Here is a 27087-nt window from a genome sequence, read left to right on the forward strand (position 1 = left end):
ACATAATAATCCGTTTCATCTTCACAAGAGTAGGCACTGTAATCGTGCCCATTGTATAGATGAGAACGAGAACAGTCATGCTGTAAGCTGCTGGGCCCTTAATTGAGTGAGATCACACAGAGGGCAGAGGAGGGAGGACAAGTGGCCAGGGGCCCAGAGAGATGTTAGATATTAGCCCCCAGGGGGTAGATTTGGTATCTTAATTGCTCCCACACACCACTGTCTTCCACGGGGGAACCAGCTATTTCCGGTTCAGAGTCCTGCTTCCCCTGGGTAGTTCAGTATGAGAAGAGCAGGCAATGAGGGCCTGGGACATGGTATACAGAAGGCTGATTCTGGGGCTGGCACTAGGATAGGAGCTTACCTGCTCAACTGAAGCAAACTGTGGACAAGCTCCCACATAACCCTGTGGGGGGTGGGGGGCAGGATGGAGGAGGAGATAGGCAGATGGAGGGGTATCCAGGAAATTGAGGAGCTACACTTATTGCCCTTGTTGGATTTTTGCATGTGATCTTCTCTTTGCCTAGCACATGGCTCCCCTTGATTTTCACATAACTAGGTCTTTGTCATTCAGATCTCAGGGGAGGTTTATCAGAAAGGTTTGCTTTGGTCATATCCTCTAAGGCAATCACCTGTCATTGTCACATCACCTTATTTTAACACTCTCCTGCCCTAGAGTGGAAGATTGGCCTAGTCAGGCACATTACCCTTACCATCTGGTGTTTCCTGTTTATTCATGGTCTCTCTGTCTCCTTTTTCTAGAAGGTCAGTTCCTGAAATCATGACCCCATACGCCCTCACCTCTGTGTCCCTGCTGCTTAGAACAGGCCTAGTATGCAGCAGGCACTCAGTGCCTTTTGAAAGAGTGTAAAGGGCCCTGCACTAAATCATTCTAGCTTTGCCAGCCAAGCTCCATCCACTCCCCTTCTCAGAAGCTCTTGCTGTGCACACAGCACCTGGCCTGAGCAGGAGAGAGGGCCCAGCCATCTTAGCCACTGGAGTTCTCCTGGGTTGAGACCCTCCCTCCTTCCCAGGCCTGACTGGGCTACTCTCTCACTCTGGAGCAGGATTCTGGTCAGATTTCACTCCAGGATGATGTCACAAACAACCTCCAGGCGGGGAGACCAGAGGTTGAGGGGCAGCTGTGCATGAGTGGGCTGGGGAAGGCAGGAAAAGGGAGCAAGAAGAGCAGGGGGATGTGCAGGGCCTCTTTGTTTCCCAGCCAAGGTGGTAAAAGAAGGGGTGGCTTTTTCAGAGTTTTGCAACCCTGCTATTGCCAGGAAAAGGTGGGAATCTGGAGGTTGTGGGTATCTTTTCTCCCACAGTGGGAACCCAGACTCTAGAACAGATGTGCAAACTGTCACACACACACAGATGACAGACTAAAACTTGGGTTTATTCAGACTGTATCCTTTCCATTTGGGGTGCAGAGTGTAAGGCAGTATGGGTGGAAAGGCAGTATCTTTGGCTTTAGGGATATTTGCTGATTGTGACCTTTGGGCTGCCAGGATGACCCGCTGAACGATGGAGTTAGCGATGATGGGGCTTCTAGAGCCGTCGGACCAACCTTGAAGAGAGAGACTGATCCCGTGGTCCAGTTGTCCCTGTCCTCTCCAAGAATTAAGGAGCAGATGGCTGAGAACATTTTACTCATAATAGAAAAAACAAAGCTGAGAGGGGAGGATCACTCAGGGGGCTCCTTCTTAGGGTCGACCTGTGGGCCAGGCCTGTGTGAGGAACACGTGTGTCTGTACATATTCCATCCTCCAAGCAGCAACCAACACCCGTGCTGCTCCCAGGCCCGTGCTACTTGGCGGAGCTCTTCCCAACCTTTCTTCCCCACCTTTTGCAACAACTGAGCCTACTGATGGAACTGAGGAGAGGGAACCTGCCCGTACGTCCAGGAAGATGCCCTTTCTTCTTGGTCCTTGCTTCATGTGCACAGGAGGATGCGCCCACCTCGGTCCCAGGGCCCTGCAGGGTGATGCTGCGGTGCCAGTGGGAGGGTGTGGGAGGCTGTGGTGGAGGCAGAGGAGCTCACTGGGCCCCCGGCTGGGAGTAGCCACAGGGGGCATGCACTGTCTCAGCTTCTGCCAGTGCGCCGCTGAGCCTGGCTGGGCTGCGCAGGAACTGCCGGAGCAGGGGTGAAGCGTGGAGCTCGAGGTGGGGCCCTGGGCCCTTGGTCATCTCTGACTGCTCCGTGACTGTGGTAGAGGACAGGAGGACCGGGCTCCTGCACTGGTCCACCCCTTCACACTGCTGGGTAACCGTTCCTGTGGCTTCATAGCACCGGGAGCCATCTAGTCCAGTCTGCAGCTCCAGAACTTTCTTCTGCTGCCCTGTGGGCAGAGGGCTGGCTAAGGCGGGGGCAGGCTCAGGCTGCCAAGGGCACTGGGTGACTTCCTTCTTTCCAGCATTGTCCTGGAGCCCTTTCTGGTGGAGTCCAGCCTGTGCCAGGTGTGTGCTTTTCACTGAGACCTCAAAGATGCCCCTGGGGCTGGGAGCCTCTGGAAGCTTCCTTACGGCTGACTCAATGGAGATGAAGGTTGGGGAACAAGATGGATCTCTGTTGGAAGGCAAGGCTCCAGGGAGGCTTGAGTCTTCTCTCAATGTCTCTGGCCTCCTGGGGGAAGGGATGACTGAGGCTGCCTGACCCCCGGCCTCTGTGTGATTTCTGACCTTGGCCTGACTCTGGACCTCAGTCTGGCTTGCAACTTGGGTTTGGTTCTTGACTGCAGTTTGCCCTCTGACCCCCTGGCTGGAGCAGTGAGGTCTGGCTTTACTCCCATCTGTGTCACTGCTCTTGCAGGCACTGTGGTCCTTCGACGGTCCTTGGGAATGGCCGCTGGTGTTAGTCTCCGGCTGGAGGCTGGACATGGAGCTGAGTGCCTTGTGCACAGCCTCCTCAATGTCCAGCAACCTGGCTAGTGTCTGTTGCTTCAGCAGGGCCACCTCTGTGCTGACCTTTGTCAGCTCCCCAAAGGCCTGCACCACAGAGGCCTTGGGTTTGTGGGGGGCCGCAGAAGCCGGGTGGGCCACTCCCAGCTGGGGCACAGTTTCAAAGAGCTTCCTCAGTGCCCGCACATCCACACTGCTTGTGGCCTCCCTCTCTAGGGCTTGCACCTGGCTCAGCAGGCCCTGGAGCTCTTGCTGGCTTCCCTGCAGAATCTCAGTGTTCTCAGGGGCCCCTTGCTGGGAACCGGCTGTGGGCCTCTCTCTTGGGGGACAGGGACCCTCCTGTGGTGCGGGGGGGTGGCTGCTGAGAGCTGAGAACTTGGGGGACTTAGGGCTCTGGTCATGGCATCTGGCAGCCTGGCTCTCGGTAGGTCTGGAAGCCATGGTGCTGGGGCCGCGTTGGGGGCTGGGCTGGTTCTGTTCACTGGGGCCTCCAGACAGAGACATGCATCCCTGGCCTGCGGTGGTGGGAATGTTGGCTGGCCGAAGGGTGGTTGCGTCTCTCTCACCTGGCTTGTGTTCTCCTTGCCCTGACTCTTTGCAGGAGCTGGGAGATAGAGCTGAGGGCGTGGGCAGCCTCTGAGGAGGGTAGATCTGGCTTAGGTGGGCAGGTTTGGGAGGCAGTGGAGGCTTCTTCCTTGGGGGCATTTTTGGCTCCAGTATTGGGGTCCTTGTCTGTGCTTCCCCAGGTGTCCGCTGGCTGGCAGGGCTGCTGTGGGAGGGGAGAAGCTTGGAGTCCTGCCGGATAGAGTCCTCATCAAGGCGGGCTTGGGCTGGGAAGTCAGGTCCCGTCACAGCAGCTGGGAGAAGAGGAGGAGGGGGAACAGAGGCATTACGGGAGTGCAGACTGGCACCCACAGGCAGAGGCCCAGAGGCCAGAGGGGGGTGGGCTAAAGAGGCAACCTTCAGGGTGGTCTCTGCAGCTTGGAGCCCTCCTGGGCCATCTCTTGCCATTGCCTTCTCTGGAGGTCCTGAGGCCGTCTGTGTGCCGCCCCCAGGCTCCTCCCGCCCAGGCCCCAGAGTCCGGCCTGGGCCTTCCTGGAGTGGGCTGGGAGCCTGCACCGAGAGGAGCTCTCTTTCAGAAGGCTGGACACCCCCAGGTGGCTCAAAGGTCCTCACAGGGTGAGCAGTGTAGATGCCATCCTGAATAGTCACCCACCCCCCAGGCAGCCCTCTGGGCGGTGCTTTCTGTTCCCCACTGACCTTTCTGGGGGCTGCCGGCATCCTGGGGTTGCCTCCAGCCATAGGCCTAGTGTGGCTCTGAGCAGCCACAGTGGCCACAGCCGATGCTGGCCGAGGTGGCTCCAGGGGTGCCGAGGTGGCTCCAGGGTTAATGCCTTGCTTGTGTTTATTCAGAACTTGCTGTTGCAGGCTTTGGGCCTCGGCGGCGGCCATCCGCAGATCTTGCATGGCAGCCTGGAGGTCCGGGGCCCCAGGCCCCAGTGGGGTAGTAGTGGTTTCTTTGGACTTTCCCCAAGCTGCCATCCCTTTCTGCCCAGTGTGACTATCTTCTTGCTTTTTCTCCCCAGCTAGAGGCACTGGCTTTTCCATGGTCTGTGGGAGGTGGGAGGTGCCCCCTGGGCCTCTGAGATGCCCCAGCCCCATACTGGGGTCCAGGGGGGGAACATGGATGATGTTCTCAGTTGGGGGCAGCTTCGGGGCCCCCTCGCTGGCTGGCACTGGACTTGGATCGGCTGGTGGCTCCCATCTCAGACTATGCAGGCCACTCAGGTCTCCCTTGTCTATGCAGCTGGCCAGCAGCTGCACGCTGCCCCTCTCAGGGGCCCTGCTGTTCGGCTGGGGTTGCAGGGAGTAGGCAGTCAGCGAGACCAGGCCCTGCTCTGTCTCCTGCATCACCAGCCCAGTCCTTGCTACTGAGGTCCCCAGGCCGGAGGCCAGCAGCTGTTGGAACTCAGAGTCTGTGTCTTCAACATTCCCGCTGCCGCCTGGAGCTGGCAGCCTCAGTGGCTTAAGGCGGAGCTGGCCCGCTGGGTCCTCCTGAACCAGCAGCCCCTGCTGGTCCACATCTGGCCGGCGCAGCACTTGGCGGACGATCCTGGGAAGCTCGCCAGACACCAGCTCCTCCTTCCGGACGCGGGGCCCCCCCTCCCCCGGGCCTAGGAGCACATACTTGGCCAGGCAGAGCTCCCCCGGGCCTCGGACCTCCATGAGGATGCCCCCGTGGTGCAAGAGGCCGGGCAGAGTGTGCAGGGTCCGCAGGGTCCCCTCAGCCTCCGTCTCCTGCCTCTCGGGCACCCTGCTGCCCGAGGGGCCTGTGGGCTGCTCTTCTGGGAGGTTGCCCCCTCGGATGCTTTCAGCTGCCAGGGAGCCCATAGGGCAATTCTCAAAGAGCCAGGTGAACTTGTGCACGGAGCCCACAGAGATGGGCTCCGGGAGGACCCTGGGCCCCTGCTGTTCCCTCTGGCCTGCCTCCAGGGCCTGGAAAACCTCCTTCTGCCGAGACACCTGACCCGAAGGGATCTCTACTCGGCTGCAGTATCGCACAGGCCCTCTTCCGCAGGGACGGCCTGAGGCCTGCAGAGGCTCAGTTTCGAAGACATGTCTGTCTGTCTGTCTTTCCCCAGCCTGGATCTGGCTAACCTGTAGGTGCTGCTCCCTGGAGCCCTCTGGCCTCTCCAGGGGTTGGGGCGCAAACATCCAGGTGCAGGACCGGGGCTCAGCCTTAGCTGTGGGCTCTGCGACCTCTGGCCCCTGCTTCTCTGCCAACTCACTCATGGGGCATGTCTCAAACAACCACCGGATGGTCTGCACGTCACCTTTCGGGAGTGCCTCAGACTGGGAACCTGCCTGACTCTTTCCTTCTTCTTCCTGGCGTTCCTGCCGTTCCCGCTGGTGGATCACCTCCAGTGGCTGGGTCTCAAAGAGCCACCGGGCAGTGCCTACGTCTCCGGCCACCACTTCCTGCCGGGTGATGCCCCGTACCACATCCACGGTACTGGGGCTTCGGCCCAGTTGATCCAGAGGCTGTGTCTCAAACATCCATCTGTAGCCCTGCACATCGCCTCCAACTATCTGCTCTCTGCTGACAGAGGTCAGGGCATGGAGGTGGCCTTTGCCATCCTGCATGGCATATACTGGGGACCCTAAGTCCTGGGATTGCCCAGTAGAATCAGTTCCTTCTGCTCTGTTCATACTCCTATGGGCTGAAGGCTCACCCTGCCCAATGCTGTCAAGGGGAAGGGTCTCAAAAAGGTTCTTGAAGGCCTTCACGTCCCCCTTCACCCCATCCCTCTGGGCGGCATTCTGAGAGTGGGATGCTGCTGAGGAGCCATCTCTGGATAGATGCTCAGACATGAGCCCCTCATGGTCCCGGGGACCCACTCGCTGCAGGTGACCCACTTGGACCTTGTCTCTAGGTGTGTCCAGGGGCTTCATCTCAAATAACCACAGGGTAGAACGGACATCACCAGGGACTACTTCCTCTTTGGGTGGGTGCTGTGCTCCAGAGTCCTCTTCCCCCTTGAGAGTATCTAGGGCTCGGGTCTCAAACAAATGCCGCTGCTGCTGAACATCTGGGCCAGGAGGGATAAGGTCTGGGGATGGCTGGAAGTCTTTCTCATCCACCAAGATCTCCCGAATGGCGTCCAATGGCTGTGTCTCAAAGATCCAGCGAGTTGCACTGACGTCGGGCCGGGCCCCCTCCTCCAGGGAGATCCCCCGGATCACCCGCACCTGGCTGGGGTCCCTGTTGATAGCATCCAGAGGTTGGGTTTCAAATAGCCAGCGGGCAGACCTCACTGCATTGCTTTGGATTTCTTCCCGGCATGCAGCCTTGACCTCGTGGATGGCACCCTCTGCATCCTGGATGGCACACAGAGGCTCTGTTTGGAACAGCTTCACTGTCTTCTTCACGTCGCCCTTCAGCTCCTGGATCTCTGAGCGCAGCTCCAAGGGGCTCTGCTCCTGGATGGAGGGGCGGGAGCCCAGGCGGTCCAGCGGCCGCGTCTCAAAGAGCATCCTGGTACCCTGGACATCGCCGCTGGCTTCGGGCTCCTTCACCGCCACCTCCAGTGCCTCGGCCTGGCCAGTCAGCTCATCCAGTGGCTTTGTCTCAAACAGCTGGCGGGCGGCACGAACGTCGCCTCCGGATGGCGGAGGTCCGGCTGGCTCCTGCTCTATGTTGTTGGCAAAGGAGCCTTCCTCAAACTTGCGGGAGGTAGCCTGGACATTGCCACCGGGCACGGGCTCCCTGGCAGGCGGCCTCTCACGGTCCCCAATGGCATCGAGCCGCCAGTTCTCAAAGATCCAGCGCATACACTGGACGTCACCCTCAGTGGGCTCCTCGGAATCCAGGACGTCAGCCAGGTCTTCAGCCACGGCCTCGGCCAGATTCTTGCGGAGCTCAGGGTGGATGTGCCTGTAGAGGCGGCGGAGCTCGCTGGCTTGTCTCTGCTGGTGGAACTTGGAGAAGGACTCCTTGGGCGGTGGCAGTGGCAGATCGTCCAGGGCTGGGGGGGGCGGGAGGGGCAGGTCCTCTGCAGCGGCCGTCGGGAGGGTCGGCATGGGGGCTGCCTGCGTCTGGGCTTTGGCCATCCTTCTGAGGAGAAGGGGCAGAGATGAGCATGGTGCTGGTAGCTGGGAGAAATGACAGGGGGCCGGGCCCGGGGGCAGAGTGGTCCTGCGGTGACCTGTGTTTAGAGACTCCCTCCCTCTCCAGACCTCACCTGGGTATCACTCCGCCACCTGCATGGTTGGTATGTGAAAAGTCTTGAACTTAGGGCATATGGAGCCATCCATTAAAGTGGGTCCTGCATCCCCAGAATTACCTGGTTGCTAGAGAGCAAGCAGCGTACCGCTGGCCATGCAACTCTGTCCTTTAGCCCTACAGGGGGTGTCCAAACCTCCAAGAGGCAAGCTGGACACGCTCAATCCTCACCTTTGTTTACTAAAGTCAGTTTCTCCCAGTGAACCCCCCGGACGGAATCCTGCCTTATGGGGTTCCAGCACCAGGAGAGGCAGGGCCCTAAACTGGTAACGACTTCCCATGGAGAAGAAATTCCCTCTCTTAACACCAGAGGGCGAACTTGCCACTTTGCCAGGAGACCTGTCTGGCCTTTAACCTCTTGCCTCTCAACTCCTCTCCATCCCTTCTGGTCAGGGGGAGCTTTAGCAGGGGCCACAGCCTAGGCCAGTAGAAGCAGCCGAGGCTCTGTGAGGGGCAGTTGTTTGCCAGCCATCTCACGGTTCTGCAGAGCCAGATTCTGAATCCCGGATAGGAGTTTTCTGTGCCATACCCCAAGATTCAGAAAGTGGGAGCCAGGGAGATCTCAAGGACCTTCTAGTCCAGCCATTCACAATTAAAGACAAGGAAACCGAAGTATAAAAGGAATCAGATCTGGGCGGGTGAGGGACAGGCTGTGCTGGCTCTAGTTCCTAGACCCTACCGGGGGCCTTGCTTGCAAGAAATACAAGGGAAGGGGGCGTGAAGCTTTCTTACTGGCTGTGGTGCCCCCCTGTCCCCAGCAGCCACCCCTAGCAGAGTGTGAGGGTGACACCCACAGGGAGGGAGGCAGTGGACAGAGACCTTACTGCAGAGCCTGCCTTGCCCTTGCTCATGGAGAATCTTCCCCATATAGGCGACCAGTCCCAAACGCCTATGCTTCTCTTTCTCCCTCTTCATGTCAATCAGCTTCCATCAAGGCACTGCTTCTCCTCAGCTCCCCCACCCCTCCATGGCCTCTCACCCCTCAAGCCCTTCTCTGGTCTCTGTCCTCTCTGTGTCTTATCTGTCTTGTGACAGGTGTACTGACAGTCCCCAGAGGACAGTAGGGAAGGAATGGGAAGCATGTCCCGCCTCTCGCTGCCCCTGACCTACTGCTCTGCTCCACACTCATGCTAAATATAGCTGAGGTCCTGGCCTCGGCCCAGCAGCCCAGGGCTCAGCAGGGAGGCCCAGGCCCAGTCACTGGGACCTGGGCTCCTTCACCCAGCTCATCTCCTTCTCTGTCCTGGGCTCCCTGATCCTGCCCCCTGCCTCCCGAGCTGGTATCAGGTGCCTGGCCTGCAGGACGACCAGAGCTGGGACCTGGTGGTGGGGGGAGGTTTAGGGACACGGGGAACAGGTGGGGGGCAGAACTTCCTCCTCTTCCACCTCAGAAGTGGGGTGAATTGAGACCTGTTTGCCACCCCCTTCCTATGTTTTATTTAAGATTTATTTATCAATATCAGAAAGAGAGTGTGTGAGAACGAGCAGGAGCAGGGGCAGAGGGAGAGAGAGAAAATCCTGCAGCAGACTCCCCGCTGAGCACAGAGCCAGACTCGGGGCTGGATCCCAGGACCCTGAGATCATTACCTGAGCGAAATCAAGAGTCAGCTCCTTAACTGATGAGCTCCCAGGAGCCCCTGCTACCCCCCTTCTGAGATAGCCATCCAGTCCGCACACCAGACACCAGAGCCCTGAAGAGGGAAAACTAAAACCTGTAGCCCAAGTCTCCTCACTTGCTCTGGGGGGTTCTTTTCCTCTCTAGGCTCTGAGAGGAACAAAGTTAAACCATGCCTCCCTGTCCTGTCACAACCATGTGGCCCGAGCAGATGGCATGTGTAGGCCACAGCTCCACCCCACCCACTGACCCCAGGAATCTCCACAATCCCTGCTATCGTCACAAAGTATTAGAATCATGGAGCCCCGGGAAAGTTGGAACTATACACCCTCAGAGGTCAAGGAACCTAACCCCCTCATTGTTTAGACAGGGGAACTAAGACCCAGAGACAGGAAAGGAGCTGTTCCAGGGCACTCTGTAAGGTTGCAGCAAGACCCAAAGGTTTTCTGACGCCTGGCCCTCCCGCCCTTGCCCCTGCCTGGCCTGAAACTCCTTAGGGCTTCAGTTTCTAAAGGGCAAGGACAGAGATGGGGTGTGGGCAGAATTGGAACTGGGACAACCAGACTTAGGGTCAGGCTTGAACCCCAAGAAGTGTGCCAGAACTTGGCCTCTGAGGGCTGAGCCGGCCTCTCAGGGTGACCCCAGGTCTGCTTCTCCTCCTCCACAGGTCCCTACATCTGGGAAGGCTCAGACCTGGTCTCCTGCCTTGGGGCTCCAGATTTGCCCCAAGAGCTTTCTTACTGGGCAAGACTGTGGCCTGGGGCAAAGTCTGCCTTCCACTCCAGGCCTTCAGCCATGATAGGTGGGGAGCTGGGCTCAGGCCAGCCCTGGGGAGATATTCCTAGTGCCAGATATGCCAAGACTTTCGCTTATAACAGCTGGGCATGGGGTTTGTCCTAGCAATGCCAAGTTGGGCCTACACCCTAACCTCCAGCCCCATTCCCTCCCACCTCTCTTGTGTTCCTCTTTCTTTCTTTTTCTTTCTTTCTTTCTTTCTTTCTTTCTTTCTTTCTTTCTTTCTTTCTTTCTTTCTCTTTCTTTTTCTCTCTTTTTTAAAAGATTTTATTTAATTATTCATGAGAGACACACGGAGAGAGGCAGAGACACAGGCAGAGGGAGAAGCAGGCTCTCTGTGGGGAGCCCGATGCGGGACTCAAACCCAGGGCCCAGGAATCACAACAAGGCAGACACTCAACCTTTGAGCCACTCAGGTCCCCTGTGTCCCTCTTTCTTCTGGGGATTGGGCCTGCCTAGGGCTTCCCTGAGAGGATGCCCTGAAGCCTGAAGAGCTCTGTACCTGAATTTTAAAAATGGCAATCCCAGGCCACCTACCTTGAAAGCCTTTCTGAATGATGCCAGACTGGTCAGAACCTGTCTCTTCTGTGGGACTCAGGCCTGTGACAGCCACTCTGAAAGCCCCCATGGAGCTCATGCTAGGGCTCCTTTAACTTTTTTAACTTACTCACGGGATCTTGGTATCAGGGACCCCTCTACTCACCTACATCCAGTTGCGACCCCCTTCCTCCACCCAGAGCTGATCCTGCTACACACCACCCTGAGAGGCATCCACATTGCCCATGGGGGGATCCCAGCCCACAGAGCCAGCCTGCCCTGGAAAGACAAAAGGGCAGGCTACTCACCTGGAGGTCCCACTTGGCGGAGGGGTGCTCTTTATCTGTGGCAGGTGTGATTTAATGGTCTGTCTTTCCTCTCGGACTTCTTGTTCAGGGTTTGTCTTGCTCTGCTGGCCTCGTTAGATGCCTTCTTGCTGCCCTGGCTCAGGTCTCTGTCATCTGCCAGCCCTAGCAGCTGCCTTTATCTTGCTGGCGAGGGGGTGGGCCAGGTGGGGGCAGGGGGGTGGGAGGCTAAGTTCAGAGTATGAAGTGGCTCAGTTATTTTTAGGGCTTGTGGAAGTTCCCCTTCCATCCCAGGGAATCAGTTACATGTCCCTTCTGCTGTGAGGGGAAGAGGAGTGGGGACAGCTTCATTCAAGTCTCATCTGGGGATTGGGGTCAGTGACTCAGCCATGGTGTGGGGTGTAGGTGTCCCAGACTATTTTGAGGGAGTGAATCAAGATCTGACACCTGGATACCCTACCCCTTATCCCACCCCCGCACCCCCCACTCTGGACTGGCCTCTGACTATTCCTGACATGTGCGTCCACTGTGCCAGGGGACTGGAGGCCCCCAGAGGGCAGGCTTGGGCCCTCTCCTCTGCTCCTGGCCTGGACAAGGGTAAGCCCAGCTCTCCTCCCCCATCCCCTCTCTTGTCCTTCCTGTTCATGTACCATAGCACTGGTCTATGTAGTCCAGAGTGCAACTGGATTGCGGGAAAGACATCTGAATTTCTAGGCCTCAGCTCTTCATCGACTTATCAAAGAATTCCTACGGAATGGTCCTGTGGTTTTCATGGCAGATTATCTGGGTTCTTGTTTACTTTTGGACTCTCCTCTCTGACTCAGGGCCCAGACCTTCTGGGAATGGAGGGGAAGGGAGGGGTGGCCTGCCGCGAGCTGACTGTGGGGTTATTTCTGATCCTGGAGTCATCAGCATCCCAGTCACAGGCGACTGCGGGGGGTCATGCCTCCCCCTTCTTGGCTTCCCTGAACCCAAGGTGCTTAGCAGAGTCCAGAGATCCTGGCACCCTGACCAGGAAGGGTGAGGGGCATCAGGGAGCATCCAGTGCGCTCATGAAGAAGGCGTTTCACCCAGGCTCTGGGTTCAAGGCCATACAGGTGCATTCTGTTACCTGGCACAACAGGGTCTTCTTCTGACAGCCTGGCAGCGATACCAGGCACTGCCCGCTTTTTCCACTGAGTCAGCATGAGTCATGCTGCACTAACGTGGGGCCAGAGAGAGGGGCATCTGGGGACCCCTTCTCCTGTATCCATTCTCTCTTTTGGCTTCCCTTGTGCTTTTCTACCTGCCTGCCTGCTCTCCAGACTTTTCCTGATCATCTGGTTTGTTCTTAGCCAGTACAACTGTCCTTTTCAATAGTCACCACTAGCCACAGATGACTATATTTACTATAATAAATTCATTCATTGAAATTGAGTTCCTCTCAGGCATCTGGGTGGCTCAGTGTTTTCAGTGTCTGCCTTTGGCTCAGGTAATGCTCCTGGGGTCCTGGGATCAAGTCCTACATCAGATTCCCGTGCATGGAGGCTGCTTCTCCCTTTGCCTGTGTTTCTGCCTCTCTCTTTGTCTCTCGTGAATAAATGAATAAAATCTTTATTTTTTATTATTTTTATTATTTTTATGAATAAAATCTTTAAAAAAAATTCACACCAGCCACCTTTTGAGTGCTCCATAGAGACGTGCCTAGTACCTACCATGCTGGACACATTCTTGTGGAAAGTTCTGTTGCACTGCTACTGCTATCCACACCAAAAATCTCACAACAAAGTTTATTTCCCTCTCTGCCTTGGCTGTCAGGAAGCTCTGAGCTGCATTCATAGTCTAGCCAGCAAGCTTTGCAGGCTATATCCTGTGCAATGAGGGTGACCAACAGCTGCCTGTCTCTGAGGGGTTCCAAGAATAAAGGACTTTCAGTTTTAAAGCTGGAAAACTCAGAGAAAACCAGAATAAGTTAGTCATCCTATGTGTAAAGATCCAACAGTGCCACATCACGAGAATGTCGATTACAAGACCTAATTTATCTGAGTATTTTTTTAAAGATTTTAATTTATTTGAGAGACAGAGATCATGAACAAGGTGAGAGACAGAAGGAGAGGGAGAGGGAGAAGCAAACTCCCCACTGAGTGTGGAGCCAGATCCCAGGACCCCAAGATCTTGACCTGAGCTCAAGGCAGACACTTAATGAACTGTACCACCCAGGCGCCCCATCAGAGTATCTTTGGTGGAGACATTGCACATCTCTTTTTTTCAGCTCCCTCGAAACATCTTGGAAATGAGGCTGGGAATACATAAATCCGCCGCCAAGGTTGAATGGCTGTGCTGATTAATCAATCTTTGTCCAAAGGCAGAAGGGCCTTGGGGGAGGGGTAGTGGTTTCCAGGGCCGCCAGTCCCGCCTTCTGGAGCCCACACCTCCTCCGTCTTGAGGGCGCCTTCCTCTGTCAGCTCCTCCCTCCAAGTGGGGCTCCGCCAAAGTTGGGGATTGGTCAGAAGTTCCTAGTCTCCCTGCAGAGCTGGCATGCGATGGCAGAGCTCAGAGTCAGTAGCTGGAGGCAGATTCACCGGAAGTTTCAGGAGAGACACAGGGTCTAGGGATGATTATGGGCCAGTCTGCTTGAGTGTGAATCCCACCTGTGACACTCACTAGCTGTGTGACCTTGGCAAGTTCCTTACTCCTCTATTCTTCAAATTTCCTCATCTATAAGATGGGCATAATAACTGTGCATGCCTCAAAGGGTTGCTGTGAAGAACATACCTCTCTCTCTCTCTCTTTCACACACACACACACACACACACACACACACACACACACACACGGTGAGTTTAGAGCTGTGCCTGGCACACTAGAAGCTCAATAAATGACTAAGCTCATTAAGTTTTTCCTGGATTCCTGCCACCCCCAGCTTCTCCAGGTCCCAGATCCCAGTCTGTGCTCTTGGTCTGAAAGCAAGTGCCCTTCAAGGCTCTGGCTGGCAGTCCTGACTTCCCTCTAGCTGGGAAGCAGACACAGGTGCCAAGGGACAGCTCTGAGAGCCAGGCTGGATCTGTCCCAGGCCTGCAGGAGACAGATCTGCTCCGCCTCTTGATAAAACCATCTGAACCCAGAATAGGGATTTTCTACTCTGGGGTCAGCTCTGAGGGTGGGCACTCTGGAGGGCAGAGCCTCCTCCCTCCTGCCAGAGGAATGCGGCTACCACGTGAGAGGCAGCAGAGCGTGGTTCTGAGAGCATGGGATCTGGTGTCAGTCTGCTGGGATCAGATCACCAGCCTGTCTCTATTTGTATGACCTCTGAAGGTCTTTCAGTTCTCTGCTCCCTAGCGACCTAGCTTGGGATCCTCCAAGAGTCGACCCCCAAGAGGAGCATTTGGGAGCAAGTGACTTAACTGGGAGGGAGGAAGGTAATGAGGCGGGTATAGAAGTGAACTGGGGGCAGGAGGAAGGCAGGTTACTCCTGTGGACAAGCTGAGGCCTGATCCCGGAGGGGGGGGGGGGGCCTCTGGGAGCTGGTGCAGATACATGTGTCACCAGGACAAGGAGCCTGGGGTACTCCTCCAGCCATCCTCACCCCGGCTGCTTGAGGGCTGATCTGGGAAGCCCCAGCTCTCCTATACTTCCGGCCTGCCCTTCAGACAAGAGATACAAGGGTTTGAGGTGGGAAGCTGTGACAGAGACTGTCCACTGAAGTGGAGTGAAGAGGGTATGGGGGAGAGGTGCAGGTACCAGTCTGTGTGTGTCCATTTTACAGGCGAGGAAATGAAGGCTCTGAGAAGTGACAAGCTCAGCAAGGACCAGAGCTCAGGTTTCCTGCCCCCAGGGGTCAGGGTGGTCTGGCCCCTGGGAATGCTCTGTGAGGACGGATGTGATGGCAATGAGACAGACCTGGGTCTCACACGGCCACCACCAAGATGCCCAGCCCTGCCTGATAGAATAGCTCAAGCCTGAAGGTGGCTGGCCCTTAATCCTTGGGCTTGGAGAACTGTTGTTGGTCCTGCATAGATTCTGGGGACCCCAGAACACCTGTGGCCAGGGAGGGGAGCAGTTGGCAGCCTCCTGAGATGGGGCCCTGCCCTTTGACCCTGTTAGCATACTGCTGGAGAATTTCCCCTCCTCCTTTCCTTCCCCAGTCCTTACTGATCCCTCACTGGGAGCCACACCCTATGCTGGCTGATTCCCAGGACGCGGCAGCCTGTAAAGCCTGCCCCGGGGAGCCCATAGTTCAGTAGGAGATGGACCTGGTGAGGACAGAGGTACCCGCTTGGTGCTGAGGCTCCCTGGGGCAGGAGAAGCAAACTCCAAGTCGGGGCACCCGGGGTGATTTCAAGGAGGAGGTAGCCTGTGATCTGAGTCCTCCAAAGGAAGAGGTACTTGATGACAGGAGATGATGGGCATCAGGAACTGAATTGTGTCCCCCTCAAATTCGTATGTTGAAGCCTTAACTCCCAGACCTCAGAATGTAACTGTATCTGGAGAGAGGACCTTTAAAGTAATAATTAAGGTAAAATGAGGCTAAAAGGGTAGGGTCCTAACCCAACTGGACTGATGTCCCTTATAAGAAAAGAAAGAGACACTGGAAATGGGTGTGCAAAGAGGAAAGGCCACGTGAGGACACAGGGAGAGAAACCTCAGGAGGAACCAAACTGGCCAGCACCTTGATTGGACTTTTGACCTTCAGAACAGTGAGAAAATTAATTTCTGGGATGCCTGGGTGGCTCAGTGGTTGAGCATCTGCCTTTGGCTCAGGGCGTCATCCCAGGGTCCTGGGATTGAGTCCTGCGTCGGGCTTCCTGTGGGAGCCTGCTTCTCTCTCTGCCTGTGTCTCTGTCTCTCTGTGTGTCTCATGAATAAATAAATAAAATCTTAAAAAAAAGAATGATGGTCCCCCTAGATTCCTGCTCCCTGGTGATTCATCAAACACTACTTAGGCACTGCTGGGAAGGGATTTTGCATGTGCGATTAAAGTCCCGAGTCAGTTGGTTTTACAATAAAGAGATTATCTGGGTGGGCCTGACCCAATCAGGGAAGGCTCTTAGAAGTGGAGAGCTTTCTTCTGCGGGTGGCAGGAGAGGACGTCGCTGAGACTGCAGGCATGGGGGGATTTGACACACCTTCCCTGACTTGAAGATAGAGGGAGCATGTGAGCAGCAATGTGGTGCCTTAAGGAACGGAGAGAGGCTCCAGGAGGACAGCAAGGAAATGGGGACCTGTGTCTTAACAATTGCAGGAACTGGATTCTGGCAGCATCTTGCATGACCTTGGAAGAGGAGTTTTCTTCGGGGTCCAGATGAGGCTCAGCCTCATTCCAGCCTGATTCCCTGAGCAGAGCCCAGAGCCCCGCCTGCCATGCCAGACTTCTGGATTAGCTGCAGAACTGTGAGCTAATAAAGTTTGTGGTATTTTGCCTCACAGGAATAGAAACCCAACAGAGTGGAACCCGGAGCAGCGGAGGGCGGGCAGGAGGCCACGCCTGCCCACTTGTAACAGGCAGCCAGCCGGCCTGGGGCGCGGCCTAAGCAGTCTCCCCTGTGCGGCTGGCTGGGGGTCTCAGGCAGCTTTGTGCGGCACCCTCGGGTCACCAGAGAGCCTCGGAGCATCTCAGACTCCAGAAATCCTGGTTAGGGGCAGTTAGACAAGGCAGAGCCCAGTCTTTCATCCTCCTATTTCACACATGGGGAGCCAGAGGCTTGAGCAGAGCCGGGACCCTGTGGAGTGATGAAGGAGCTGGTTTAGGAGGCCCCCCCTGAAGCCCCAGCTCCTCACTTGCCAGCTCACATCTTGGACAGGTCGTATCAGCTCTCCAAGCCTGTTTCCCTCTCTGGACAGTAGGGGTGGGCTAAGAGGGAAGGGCTTCTGGGCAGAGGGAAGAGAGTGGGCATCGATGCAGGTGGGGATGGGGTGACACATGCTGTGTGACTCTAGTGCAGGGTGGGTGACGGAATGGCGAGTGGACTTGCGCAGTGGGCATGGGGCCAAGTTGTGAGTGCCAGGCAAAGAGTTTGGGCCCCATTCCGAAGGGTTTATTTCAGGAGCAGTCTGGGTCATAGGAGACAGGTGATGAGAGCCGGTCCCAGCAGCCTAAGTCCCAAGTGATGAAGATTGGTGGTGGCAGAGAGGAGGGATGGAAGGGCTGAGGGCCAGAGTCTGCGGGGTTCTCAGGAGGTAGAACAGACGAAACATGAAAGAGCTTACAGGTGCCTGAGTGCCTGCTGAGCTGTCTGAGGTGGCAGACCGTCCAGTGTACTTGGCTGTGAGGAGGGGCAGTCTCCAGCTGTCCCTGGGGCAGCAGGGGGGGTGAGGCGGAGGGCAGGGGGGCTGGCAGACGGGGTGACAGGCTGACTTTGAACAAGATGAGGGTAAGGTGGCAGAGCCAGTCTTCAGGGCCCAGATAATGGTATTTGGACCTCTGGACAGGGGACAGACACCCGGCAGCCTTTTGAGGGCAAGGGGGGTGCAGCAGCCAGGAGAGGCGCTCTCCTAGAGCTCTGCCAGGAAGGGCAGGCTCAGGGACAGACGGGGGAGATGGTGGACTGCAGCAGAGTAGCAGAAGGAAGTAGCAGCCGGGGAGACAGGAGAAACCACAAGAGGAGTTGGTCTGGGAAGATGCCAAGGGAGGAATGCACTTCAAGGAGGGAGGGGGGCGTCCGTGTTCAGTGCCCCATAGAGCAAGAGAAGGAGCAAGAAGGGGCTGCCAGATTCACCAAGGACACCCTTGGAGACTTGGCCCGAAAGCCACCTCCAGGCTGCAGAGGGCTGTGGAGGGCGAGGGGTGAGCATGTTGGAGGCACCCAGGAGAGAGGCTCCTGGTATGTAACTCCTCTGGTCCTCACAATTCTCAGTGGTCAAGTGGAAACCAATATAGGCGTCAGGGTCGTTGTCAAAAACTAAATCAAGGTCAGGAAACCACCTCTGGCAAGAGAGATGCAGAGCTCCAAAGGCAGGTGGGCAAGTGGAAGGTTGGAAATAGCTGGCATGATCCCTAGTGCCCAGCAGGTGGCAGCACGTCCTCGAGTGACACTTCACCTCTACAGACCGAGACTGCATTTAATTAATTTAATTTATTATTTTTAAAAACGACTTTATTTATTCATGAGAGACACAGAGAAGCAGAGACATAGGCAGAGGGAGAAGCAGGTTCCCTGCGGGGATCCTGATGCAGGACTCCATCCCAGGACTCAGGATCGCAACCTGAGCTGAAGGCTCAACCATTGAGCCACCCAGGTGTCCCCAAGACTACATCTTATCATCTCATTTATTTATTCTGCAAGAATGCTTTGCACTGCTACTATGTGCTGGGCTCTAGTCTAAGCACTGGAGATTTTATATATAGATCTCTCTCTCTCTCCTCTCTCTCTCTCTCTTTCTAGCTATATATATCCGCACAGAGCCTACATTTTGGTTAGAGGCAGATAGAACAAGCAAGTGAATTATCATCATAACTGCCAATTCACCCTCTAGACTTCAAAGTTTTATCTTCTTTGTGTTACAGGGGAACCTTTCTAGAAAATTTCATACATCCCTTCCCCCTTGAGCCAAACAAGACCTTGTTTGTTCATGGGACAGACTGAATGCGTTTTCCAAAGATGGCCACTCCAGTATGTCCTATTCCATCCCATGTCCCTTATAATGCAACTCTGACACTCCTTCAGTTGGTAGAAAGGAGTCTATATTTCATCCTCTTGCATCCAGGCAGAGTTGGGACTAGTGGAAGGGCACTTTATGACTTCTGAGGTTAGGCCATAGAAGGCAACACAGCTTCCACCTGCTTCTCTGGGGACATTGGAACCCAGTCGCTACACTGTGTGGAGCCCAAGCAGCTTATAGAGAGATTACATGGAGATGAGCTGAGGCCCCCAGCCCACGGCACTGGCTGAGTTTCTAGCCAACAGCCAGCATCAATTGCCAGCCACAAGAGCAAGCCATCTTACAAGTGGGTATTCCAGTCCCCAGGCGAGTTGTTCCAGCTGACACCTTGCTTAGCAGAGAGGAACTATCTCTGATTGCAGAACTGTGGGCAAAATGATTATTGTTTTTTTTTAAAGGTTTTATTTATTTATTTATTTATTTATTTATTTATTTATGAGAGACACAGAGAGAGGCAGAGACATAGGCAGACAGAGAAGCAGGCTCCCTTGAAGAGCCAGATGTGGGACTTGATCCTGGGGCCCCGGGATCACAACCTGGGCCAAAGGCAGATACTCAACCACTGAGCCACCCAGGTGCCCCATGATTGTAACTGTTTTAAGCCACTTAAAATTTGAGGTAGTTCGTCATGCAGGAATAGATAGACACAGTTCATGAAATTAATAGTTACGAGAGCCTACTCTCCGTCGGGCTCTTTGCTAGGAGCTGGGGATACAGGGTAAACAGGACAGGCTCGGTCTGTGCTGTCATGGCATTTACTGTCCAGCTGGGAAAACAGAGTGTGATCAAAGCACTATAATTCTGGGAAAAATTAGAGAGGGAGACAGACCATGGGAGACTCCTAACTCTGGGAAACAAAGGGTTTCAGAAGGGGAGGTGGGCAGGGGGATGGGGTAACTGGGTGACAGGCACTAGGAGGGCACTTGATGGGATGAGCACTGGGTGTTATACTATATGTTGGCAAATTGAATTTAAATTAAGAAAAAGTAAAATAAATAAATGAATAAAAAAGCACTATAATTCACTGGCTGAACTTGAAGCGCGACAAGGTTCCCTGGCTCCAGGCACCTCACCTTTCCACCTTACCTCCAAGTATGGAGATATCTTATCTCCAGAGTGGCTGGACTGTGGGCATCCCCAGTCACACCACCTCCAGAGCCCCTGCTGCAGCCCAGGCCACCATTTCCTACCTTTCATTCCTAGCAAGGCTTCCCATTGCTCTGGGGATGAGATCAAAGTCTGCCAGGGCTCCCAGGGCTCTGAGCGAAGTGGCCCCATCTGTGTCCCTAACCCTGCGTCACAGCACCCTCCCCTTCACTCCCTGTCCTGTCCTCAGATGCACAAAGCTCTCTCCCACTTGAGGATCTTAGCACCTGCTGTTCTCTCTGCCGAGCTGCTGGGGACACATCAGCCTCCTCCCCTCCCCTAACATTTGCACCAGCAGCATGAATACAAATGGACTCTGGCCTCACCTGTCTTTTCCTCCTGTCCCTGTTCTGTTCCGCACTGTGAGGGGACCATGTATATGTGAGGACGCCCGAGGCTGCAGGTCCACGTGGAATCCATAAACTCCCCTCCCTATGGCCACTCCCAGGCCTTGAGAGGTGGCCCCTGGTAGAGCAAGCCTGTTGTCAGGTGGATGGATCTAGAAAGGAGACTAGGATGTCTGAATAGAAAATACTAGGGTCCCAGGTAGAGAGAGACCTCTTCAAAGTCCTTGCCCAGGGGGGCTGCCTGGAGCCCATTGGGGACTCCAAAGAGAGAATATTTGTTGGAGTAAACTTCTAGTCCAGTGGCTAAATGGGAATTATCAGGAGTGAGCTGGGAGGTCCATCTACCATGTCAGTAATAGGTGGATGGGGTTTGGGAAGGGGTCCTCAAAGAACCTTCAAAACACCCCATGATAGAAAGAACCAGCCTTGAACATCTGCCAAGCTCAGGAATCAATGCTTTAGGAAAGTACCAGTCCTGTGATCTCTCTCCTGCCCTTTCCCTCTCTCCCTGCCCTGTCCCCTGAATTTGGACTCTGGAAGGTAAGAACACAACAGGCAAGCTGGGCAGGCGGGAGAGGTGAACAAGATGGGATGATGGGAAGCTGCCCTGGTTCAGCTTGGAAAGTCGGTTGGGAAGGAGGGTATAGCCAGTTACCTCACTCTTTCCCCTCCGGACGTGGTTCCCTTTACCCCTTACCCATCCACTGTAGCTCCAGACTCAGGGTGTAGGAAGGAGAGGGAGGAGAGACACAGGGCAGGAAAAATGTTGGTGGTGCCCTCTGGAACGGTCCTATGCCCAAACGTTGGCTCTTCCTCATTTGGACTGCCCTGTGGGTATGCTACAGATGCCACCCATGGGAAGGCCATTCCCTAAACAGGGTGACATGACCCCAAGACGCCTGCTTATGCCATCTCCCCACCTGCATATGCATCTCTTGAGTGTGCTGCAGGACACCTTCAGCCCTCTTCCCTCCTACTCTCCACTCAGCCCAGGGGCCAGGCTCCCCAGGGGTGCTCTTAAAGGTCCCTATCAGACCTGAAGTGGGAGCAGGACAACACTTTCCTTCAAGAAACCCTCTTTCCAGTGGCAGCTGGGTGGCTTAGTGGTAAGTATCTGCCTTTAGCTCAGGTCATGATCCTGGGATCAAGTCCCACATCAGGCTCCCCGAAAGAAGCCTGCTTCTCCCTCTATGTCTCTGCCTCTCTCTGTGTCTCTCATGAATAAATAAAATCTTTTTTGAAAAAACATATTAAAAGGAAACCTCTTTCCAGTTTCACTTCTAGTCTGAAACTTCTGCCTGCTGGCACGTGTTGGACTAAAGGTCAAAAACCAATTTAGTGGGCAACTTTCTGTAAGTCTTGTGCTTTGTTTCACATGGCGAGGGGTGGGGGGTTGGGGGTGGGGTGGCTCCTGGGTACAATTTTCTTACCCAGGAAGCTTTGACTAAAATCTCTGATATAGGAAATGCCCTTTGAAAAGGTCTCATTACATGAATGGTTTTGCACCTGGAGGGGTCAAAAATGGACCTCAGTAGCATTAGGGATGATTTTAAGCTCAAAACATCTGAATGCACAGCAGCCACAGAAAAACCTCATCTAAGCTTCTTTGGCAGATGAAAGCAGGACCTCCTGAAAAATCCAGTTGCCATAAATCCTCCCTCTCTGGGAGGTTTACAGCAAGAAAGGAGACTAACCATTATCACCAGGACAAGTAATTGCTTAAGTAAACTTTATCTAAAACTATGTAAACTAGTAAACTGTGGAAGCATTTATTCCATAGAAGTTCTTTCTCCTTACCAAGAGGGCTTATAAACCTCTGTCTCTGGATATCTGGGGAGCCAATACACAAAAGGGTCCCTGGTAAAGCTTTGGCTTCTTCCCTCTTACTGTGTCTGCTGTTGGTTAATTCACAGACCCCCAGTACTGAACCTAACTCAGTAGAAGAAAATTTTTTTATCCCAACACATTCTCCTCTTGAGAGCAAGAGTATGAATAGCCTTCTAAGATTTTCTAGCTGGTACTGGATTATATCTTCTTGCTCTGCCAATGTTACTGCACAGCAGAGTTCACTCGTTCTCTCACTTTTATGCATGCTAATCAGATTAGAAGAAGAGATGGGAGAAAGAACATATGAGAGATCATACTGCTAAATGTATTATTCATTTATAGAAACCATTGTCCCTCCAGTTTAGCCACAAATAAGGAAGGGGAATATTTCTGGGGAACAGCTGTATAGAAGGAATGCTTTCTCAGGTCTAAAGCGATCATGGCCAGGGGAGTGGATGAATTATGTTTGTTTTTATTCGGTCTGGTCTAATTGCTCTTGAGTGGAATATAGAATGTTACCAGGTGGCTGATTACAAAGTGGGCAAAAAAAAAAAAATCAATAGCTTGTCTATTAGTGTGGGCTGCCATAATAAAATACCAGGGACCAGGCGGCTTAAACAACAGGAATTTATTTCTCACAGTTCTGGAGACTGGGAAATCCAAGGTCAAGATTTGGTTTTTTGGTGAGAGCCTCTTCCTAGCTTGCAGATGCCAACCTTCTTGCTGTGTCCTCTCAGGGCAGTGGAGGGGAGGGGTGCAAGGAGAGCTCCTTCTTATAGAGACACTAACCCTGTCAATTGGGCCCCACCCTCATGACCTCATCTAACCCTAATTACCTTCCAAAGGCCACCTCTGCAAATACCATCACATTGGGGGTTTGGGCTTCCACATACAAATTTGGGGTTAGAGACACAAATACTCAGTTCATACCTTTCTCTCAAAGACTAACCAGTTAAGAAGTACTGTAAATAAATACAACGCAAATGGGGCACCTGGGTTGTTCAGTTGGGCATCTGTCTGCCTTTGGCTCAGGTCATGATCTCAGGGTCCTAGGATCCCACTCCCTGTTGAGTGGGGAGTCTGCTTGTTCCTCTCCTTCTGCCCCTCCCCCCCACTCTTGTGCACACATGTGCTGTCTCTCAAATAAAATCTTTAAAAACAATAAAAATGGGGTGCCTGGGTGGTTCAGTGGTTGAGCGTCTGCCTTTGGTTCAGGTCATGATCCCAGGGTCCTGGGATGGAGCCCCGCATCGGGCTCCCTGCTCAGTGGGGAAACTGCTTCTTCCTCTCCCTCTCCTTCTGCTGTTTCCCCTGCTTGTGCTCATGCTCTCTCTCTGTCAAAATAAATAAATAAATAAATGGTCTTAAAAAAAAGAAAAATAAATAAAACACAAAATAATTGTATTACAATGTGTCGTTTTTGTTTCTCTTTCTGCCCATCACATTTTATCACTATCTTGCTTAGAGCCTTCCAATGGCATAAAACATGATCCACATGCGATTGGCCCTACATTCTCCAACACGAGCTAACCAGGCTGCCTCTGGCTCACCATGCTCTGTCGTATTAGCCTTCTTTTTATCCATTTACTCAATATTTGCTGAATATTTACTATGGATTACACAATATTCTAGATCACAGATCATGAACTATGCTCACAGGCCAAATTGTGAGGCTGCTTGTTTTGATAAATAAGGTTTTATTGGAATAGAGCCATACCTGTTTGTTTAAATATTGTCTATGGCTGCTCTCATGCCTCAATGGCAGGGCTGAACAGAGATCATATGGCCCATGAAACCTAAAGTATTTACTGTTTAATCCTTTACAGAAAAAAGTTTGCTAACGTCTCTTCAGTTCAGTGCTGATATATATTGCAAGTCTCCAATTTGAGTCACATATATAATTTTATTTTATTTTTAAAGATTTTATTTATTTGAGAGAGAGAGAGAGATAGAGAGCAGGAGCCAAGGAGGAAAGAGAGAAGTAGAGTCCCTACTGAGCAGGGAGCCTGATGTGACTCAGTCCTGGGACCCTAAGATCATGACCTGTGCTGAAGGCAGACTTAACTGACTGAGTCACCCAGGCACCCTGCCATATATGTAATTTTAATTTTCTAACAGCCACATTAAAGAAGTTTATAAAAAAGAAACAGTTGAAATATATTTCAATAATATATTTTATACGACCCAGTATGTCCCAAATATCATTTCAACATATAACCAATATTATAAATTATTAATGAGATATTTTGCATTTTTTAAAATATGAAGTCTTTAAAATTCAGTGTCTATTTCACCCTTATTGCATACGTCAATTTGGGATAGCCACTATTCTGGTGCTCACTAGCCACAAGTGGCTGGTGGCTCTGGTATTGGATGGTGCAGTTCTAGAAGTAGGTGATGCAGGGATGAATAAAGAAGAGAAAATTTCCTGCTCTCATGAGGCTTGCAGTCTTAATGGAGAGAAGAAACAATAAGCAAAACATAAACAGATAAAAATAAGAGATAACATAGATTTTATTATTTAAAAGCTTTTTTAAAAAAGATTTGCTTGGGGATGCTTGGGTGGCTCAGCAGTTGAGCGTCTGCCTTCGGCTCAGGGCGTCATCCTGGGGTCCTGGGATCGAGTCCCACATTGGGGTCCCTGCATGGAGCCTGCTTCTCCCTCTGCCTGTGTCTCTGCCTCTCTCTCTCTGTGTCTCTCATGAATAAATAAAAAAAATCTTTAAAAAAAGATTTATTTATTTACTTATTTGACAGAGAGAGAGATTGAGAGCATAAGCAGGGGGAACAACAGGAGAGGGAGAAGGAGGGGCAGAAGCAGACTCCCCACTTAACAAGTAGCCCAATGTGAGGCTCAATCCCAGGACCTTGAGATCATGACCTGAGCCGAAGGCAGACACTTAACTGACTGAGCCCCCCAGGCACCCCTATAAAAAAGATTTTAGGCTTGATGGTGGGTAATTAGTAGTGGTGTGAATGTTGGGGCAAGAGTTGTGTGTTTAACCCAGGGAAGGCCACACAAAGAAATCACTTATCTCTGTAAGTAAGATATATAGTGAGGATTAACCTCACCCAGAGAGGTCTGGGAGGTGTATCCAGGCCCCCACAGTGTCCTGCTTGTAGAAATGTTTCTCTTTGCCTGGGGACTTTGGCCACAAGGCAATCTAACAATGTGACTTAGGGCAGGGGCTGTGGGCCATGCTGTCAGTTGAACTGGAGACCACAATCTTCATCCACACTTGGCAGGGACTAGGGATGAAAGGTCGATCACCTGTGCAGTGCAGTGTGTGACCGAGCTCCCATAAGTACCCTGGACACTGAAGATTTGGGGGGACTTTCCTACTGGTCTCATCACTTACTCTCTGCATACCGTCATATTCTGTGGGTGGTAGGAGATAATGCCATTGTCTGTGGTTCCACAGAAGAGGACAGCCTGAAGCTTCGTGATTGGACTCTGCACTATGCACCCCTTCTCTTAGTTAACCTTATCTGTATCCTTTCCCTGTAATAAACCGTAACTATAACAGCGTTCAGTGAATTTTTCTAGCAAATTATCCAAGGGTGTTTTTTTTTTACATATTCTTTTTTTATTTTATTTTATTTTATTTTTTTAATTTATTTATTTATGATAGTCACAGAGAGAGAGAGAGAGGCAGAGACAGAGGCAGAGGGAGAAGCAGGCTCCATGCACCGGGAGCCCGACGTGGGATTCGATCCCGGATCTCCAGGATCGCGCCCTGGGCCAAAGGCAAGCGCGAAACCGCTGCGCCACCCAGGGATCCCACATATTCTTTTTTTTTAATTGGAGTTCAATTTGCCAACATATAGCATAACACCCAGTGCTCATCCCATCAAGTGCGGCCCACAGTGCCCGTCACCCAGTCACCCCCACCCCCCGCCCACCTCCCTTTCCACCACCACTTGTTTGTTTCCTGAGGGTGGTTTTAGGAAGACTTCTGGACTTGTAGTTTGTGTCAGAAATCATGTGGTCTCTTGTGGGTACTGATTCCCATAACAAATAATCAGCAAGACCAAAGGCCAGGGGAGTTCAGTAGTTTGGACAAGTTTAAAAATGTTAAGCTTGAGAATCCCCTTAGTTGTCTCGACATCACCTGCTGACTGAGGGTGACAGGGTCAGTGATAATCCTGAGATGTTTGCAAGACTTTTGTTAAGGCTCGTATGATTTGCCTGCTGAATTGGTGTCTTGGTTACTGGAGATTGCAGAAGGTGTGAAAAATTGACATGATTGGAACCATTTTGGAATAGACCAGAGTGGCCCTTACAGAGAGACTGCCTCTCCTGTTTAAACTGGGCCAAAATCTTTGGACTGGGCAAAGCAGCAACTGTTTCACAAGCAAATGTTTGAGAAGTCAACAGGACAACAGTCATCCTGATCATGAACCTGGGTCATGGACTTTCTGAACGCAGAATAGCTAACTAAGGCAGGCCAGGGAGGGTTTCGTTCGCTAACACTGATAGAATTGACCATGAATGTGTGTTAGCGGCTCAGCCCCTTGACAATTTCATTTTCTCTTATCCAACTCTTCGCTCCACGTCCTCTTTCTCATCCAAACCCCTGGTTTCATCCCACAGGTACGGCACTTTTCTGATTATCACTGGAGTCTCTGCTTCCCAAACTGCAATTTTTTAATCCCAAATAAGTATTTCCTCTGACTTTGGTTCTTTGCTTTCATGTTGACAAAGGTATATCCCAAGTGGGAAACACACTCTCGAGCAGATTTTTTGCCACTGGGAGGGCAGGGCAGGGGAAGGCTTCAACACATCGGGAAAACATTCAGATAGTAACGAGGACTATTTGCTAGTCCTATACTAGGACTATTGCTAACCTATACTGAGTGTGAGATGAATGAAGTCTGGTCACAGATGTTCAGAGGGCCCAGAGGGAGAAGTTCTGAGGCCTCTGGGGACAAATATAGTTCATCCAGGATCGTGGACCTGACAGGCCAGACATTACTGGTAGATCGGTTTTGCAATTTTATGGAAGTCTCCCTACCAAATTCATAATTTGAGTCATTAGATGCACTCTAGTGGACGAATGAATGCAAAAACCGAAAAATGTTTTGGTTCTTCCCTTGTCTGCTAGGGAGCTGGGAAGAACCAAGCAGCTGTCTTGGTTTTCCCAAAGTCTTGATTGTTTGTCTAATTTACAGCCATTGTTTACCTATCTTAATATC

The 27087-nt window shown here is 52.8% G+C and overlaps 1 protein-coding gene across 3 annotated transcripts; it reads right to left on the reverse strand.

Annotated features, from left to right (window-relative positions):
- Positions 1-1375: 1375 nt before the first annotated feature.
- On the reverse strand, positions 1376-11061 carry XIRP1 (xin actin binding repeat containing 1). 3 transcript variants are annotated; one of them, XM_055321347.1, is made up of 3 exons: positions 10937-11061; positions 4159-7513; positions 3623-3755 (listed from the first exon to the last, which is right to left on the reverse strand). In XM_055321347.1, exons 2-3 carry the CDS (start codon positions 7507-7509, stop codon positions 3747-3749), a joined length of 3360 nt encoding a protein of 1119 aa, XP_055177322.1. In that variant the 5' UTR covers positions 7510-7513; positions 10937-11061; the 3' UTR covers positions 3623-3746. The 3 variants fall into 3 exon arrangements, with proteins under 3 accessions (XP_055177321.1, XP_055177319.1, XP_055177322.1); XM_055321346.1 differs by having other exon boundaries at positions 1376-7510; XM_055321344.1 differs by having other exon boundaries at positions 1376-7513.
- Between the last annotated feature and the right edge of the window lie 16026 nt (positions 11062-27087).

Source organism: Nyctereutes procyonoides, unplaced genomic scaffold (assembly GCF_905146905.1).
Source record: "Nyctereutes procyonoides isolate TBG_1078 unplaced genomic scaffold, NYPRO_anot_genome, whole genome shotgun sequence".
Lineage (NCBI taxonomy): Eukaryota > Metazoa > Chordata > Mammalia > Carnivora > Canidae > Nyctereutes > Nyctereutes procyonoides.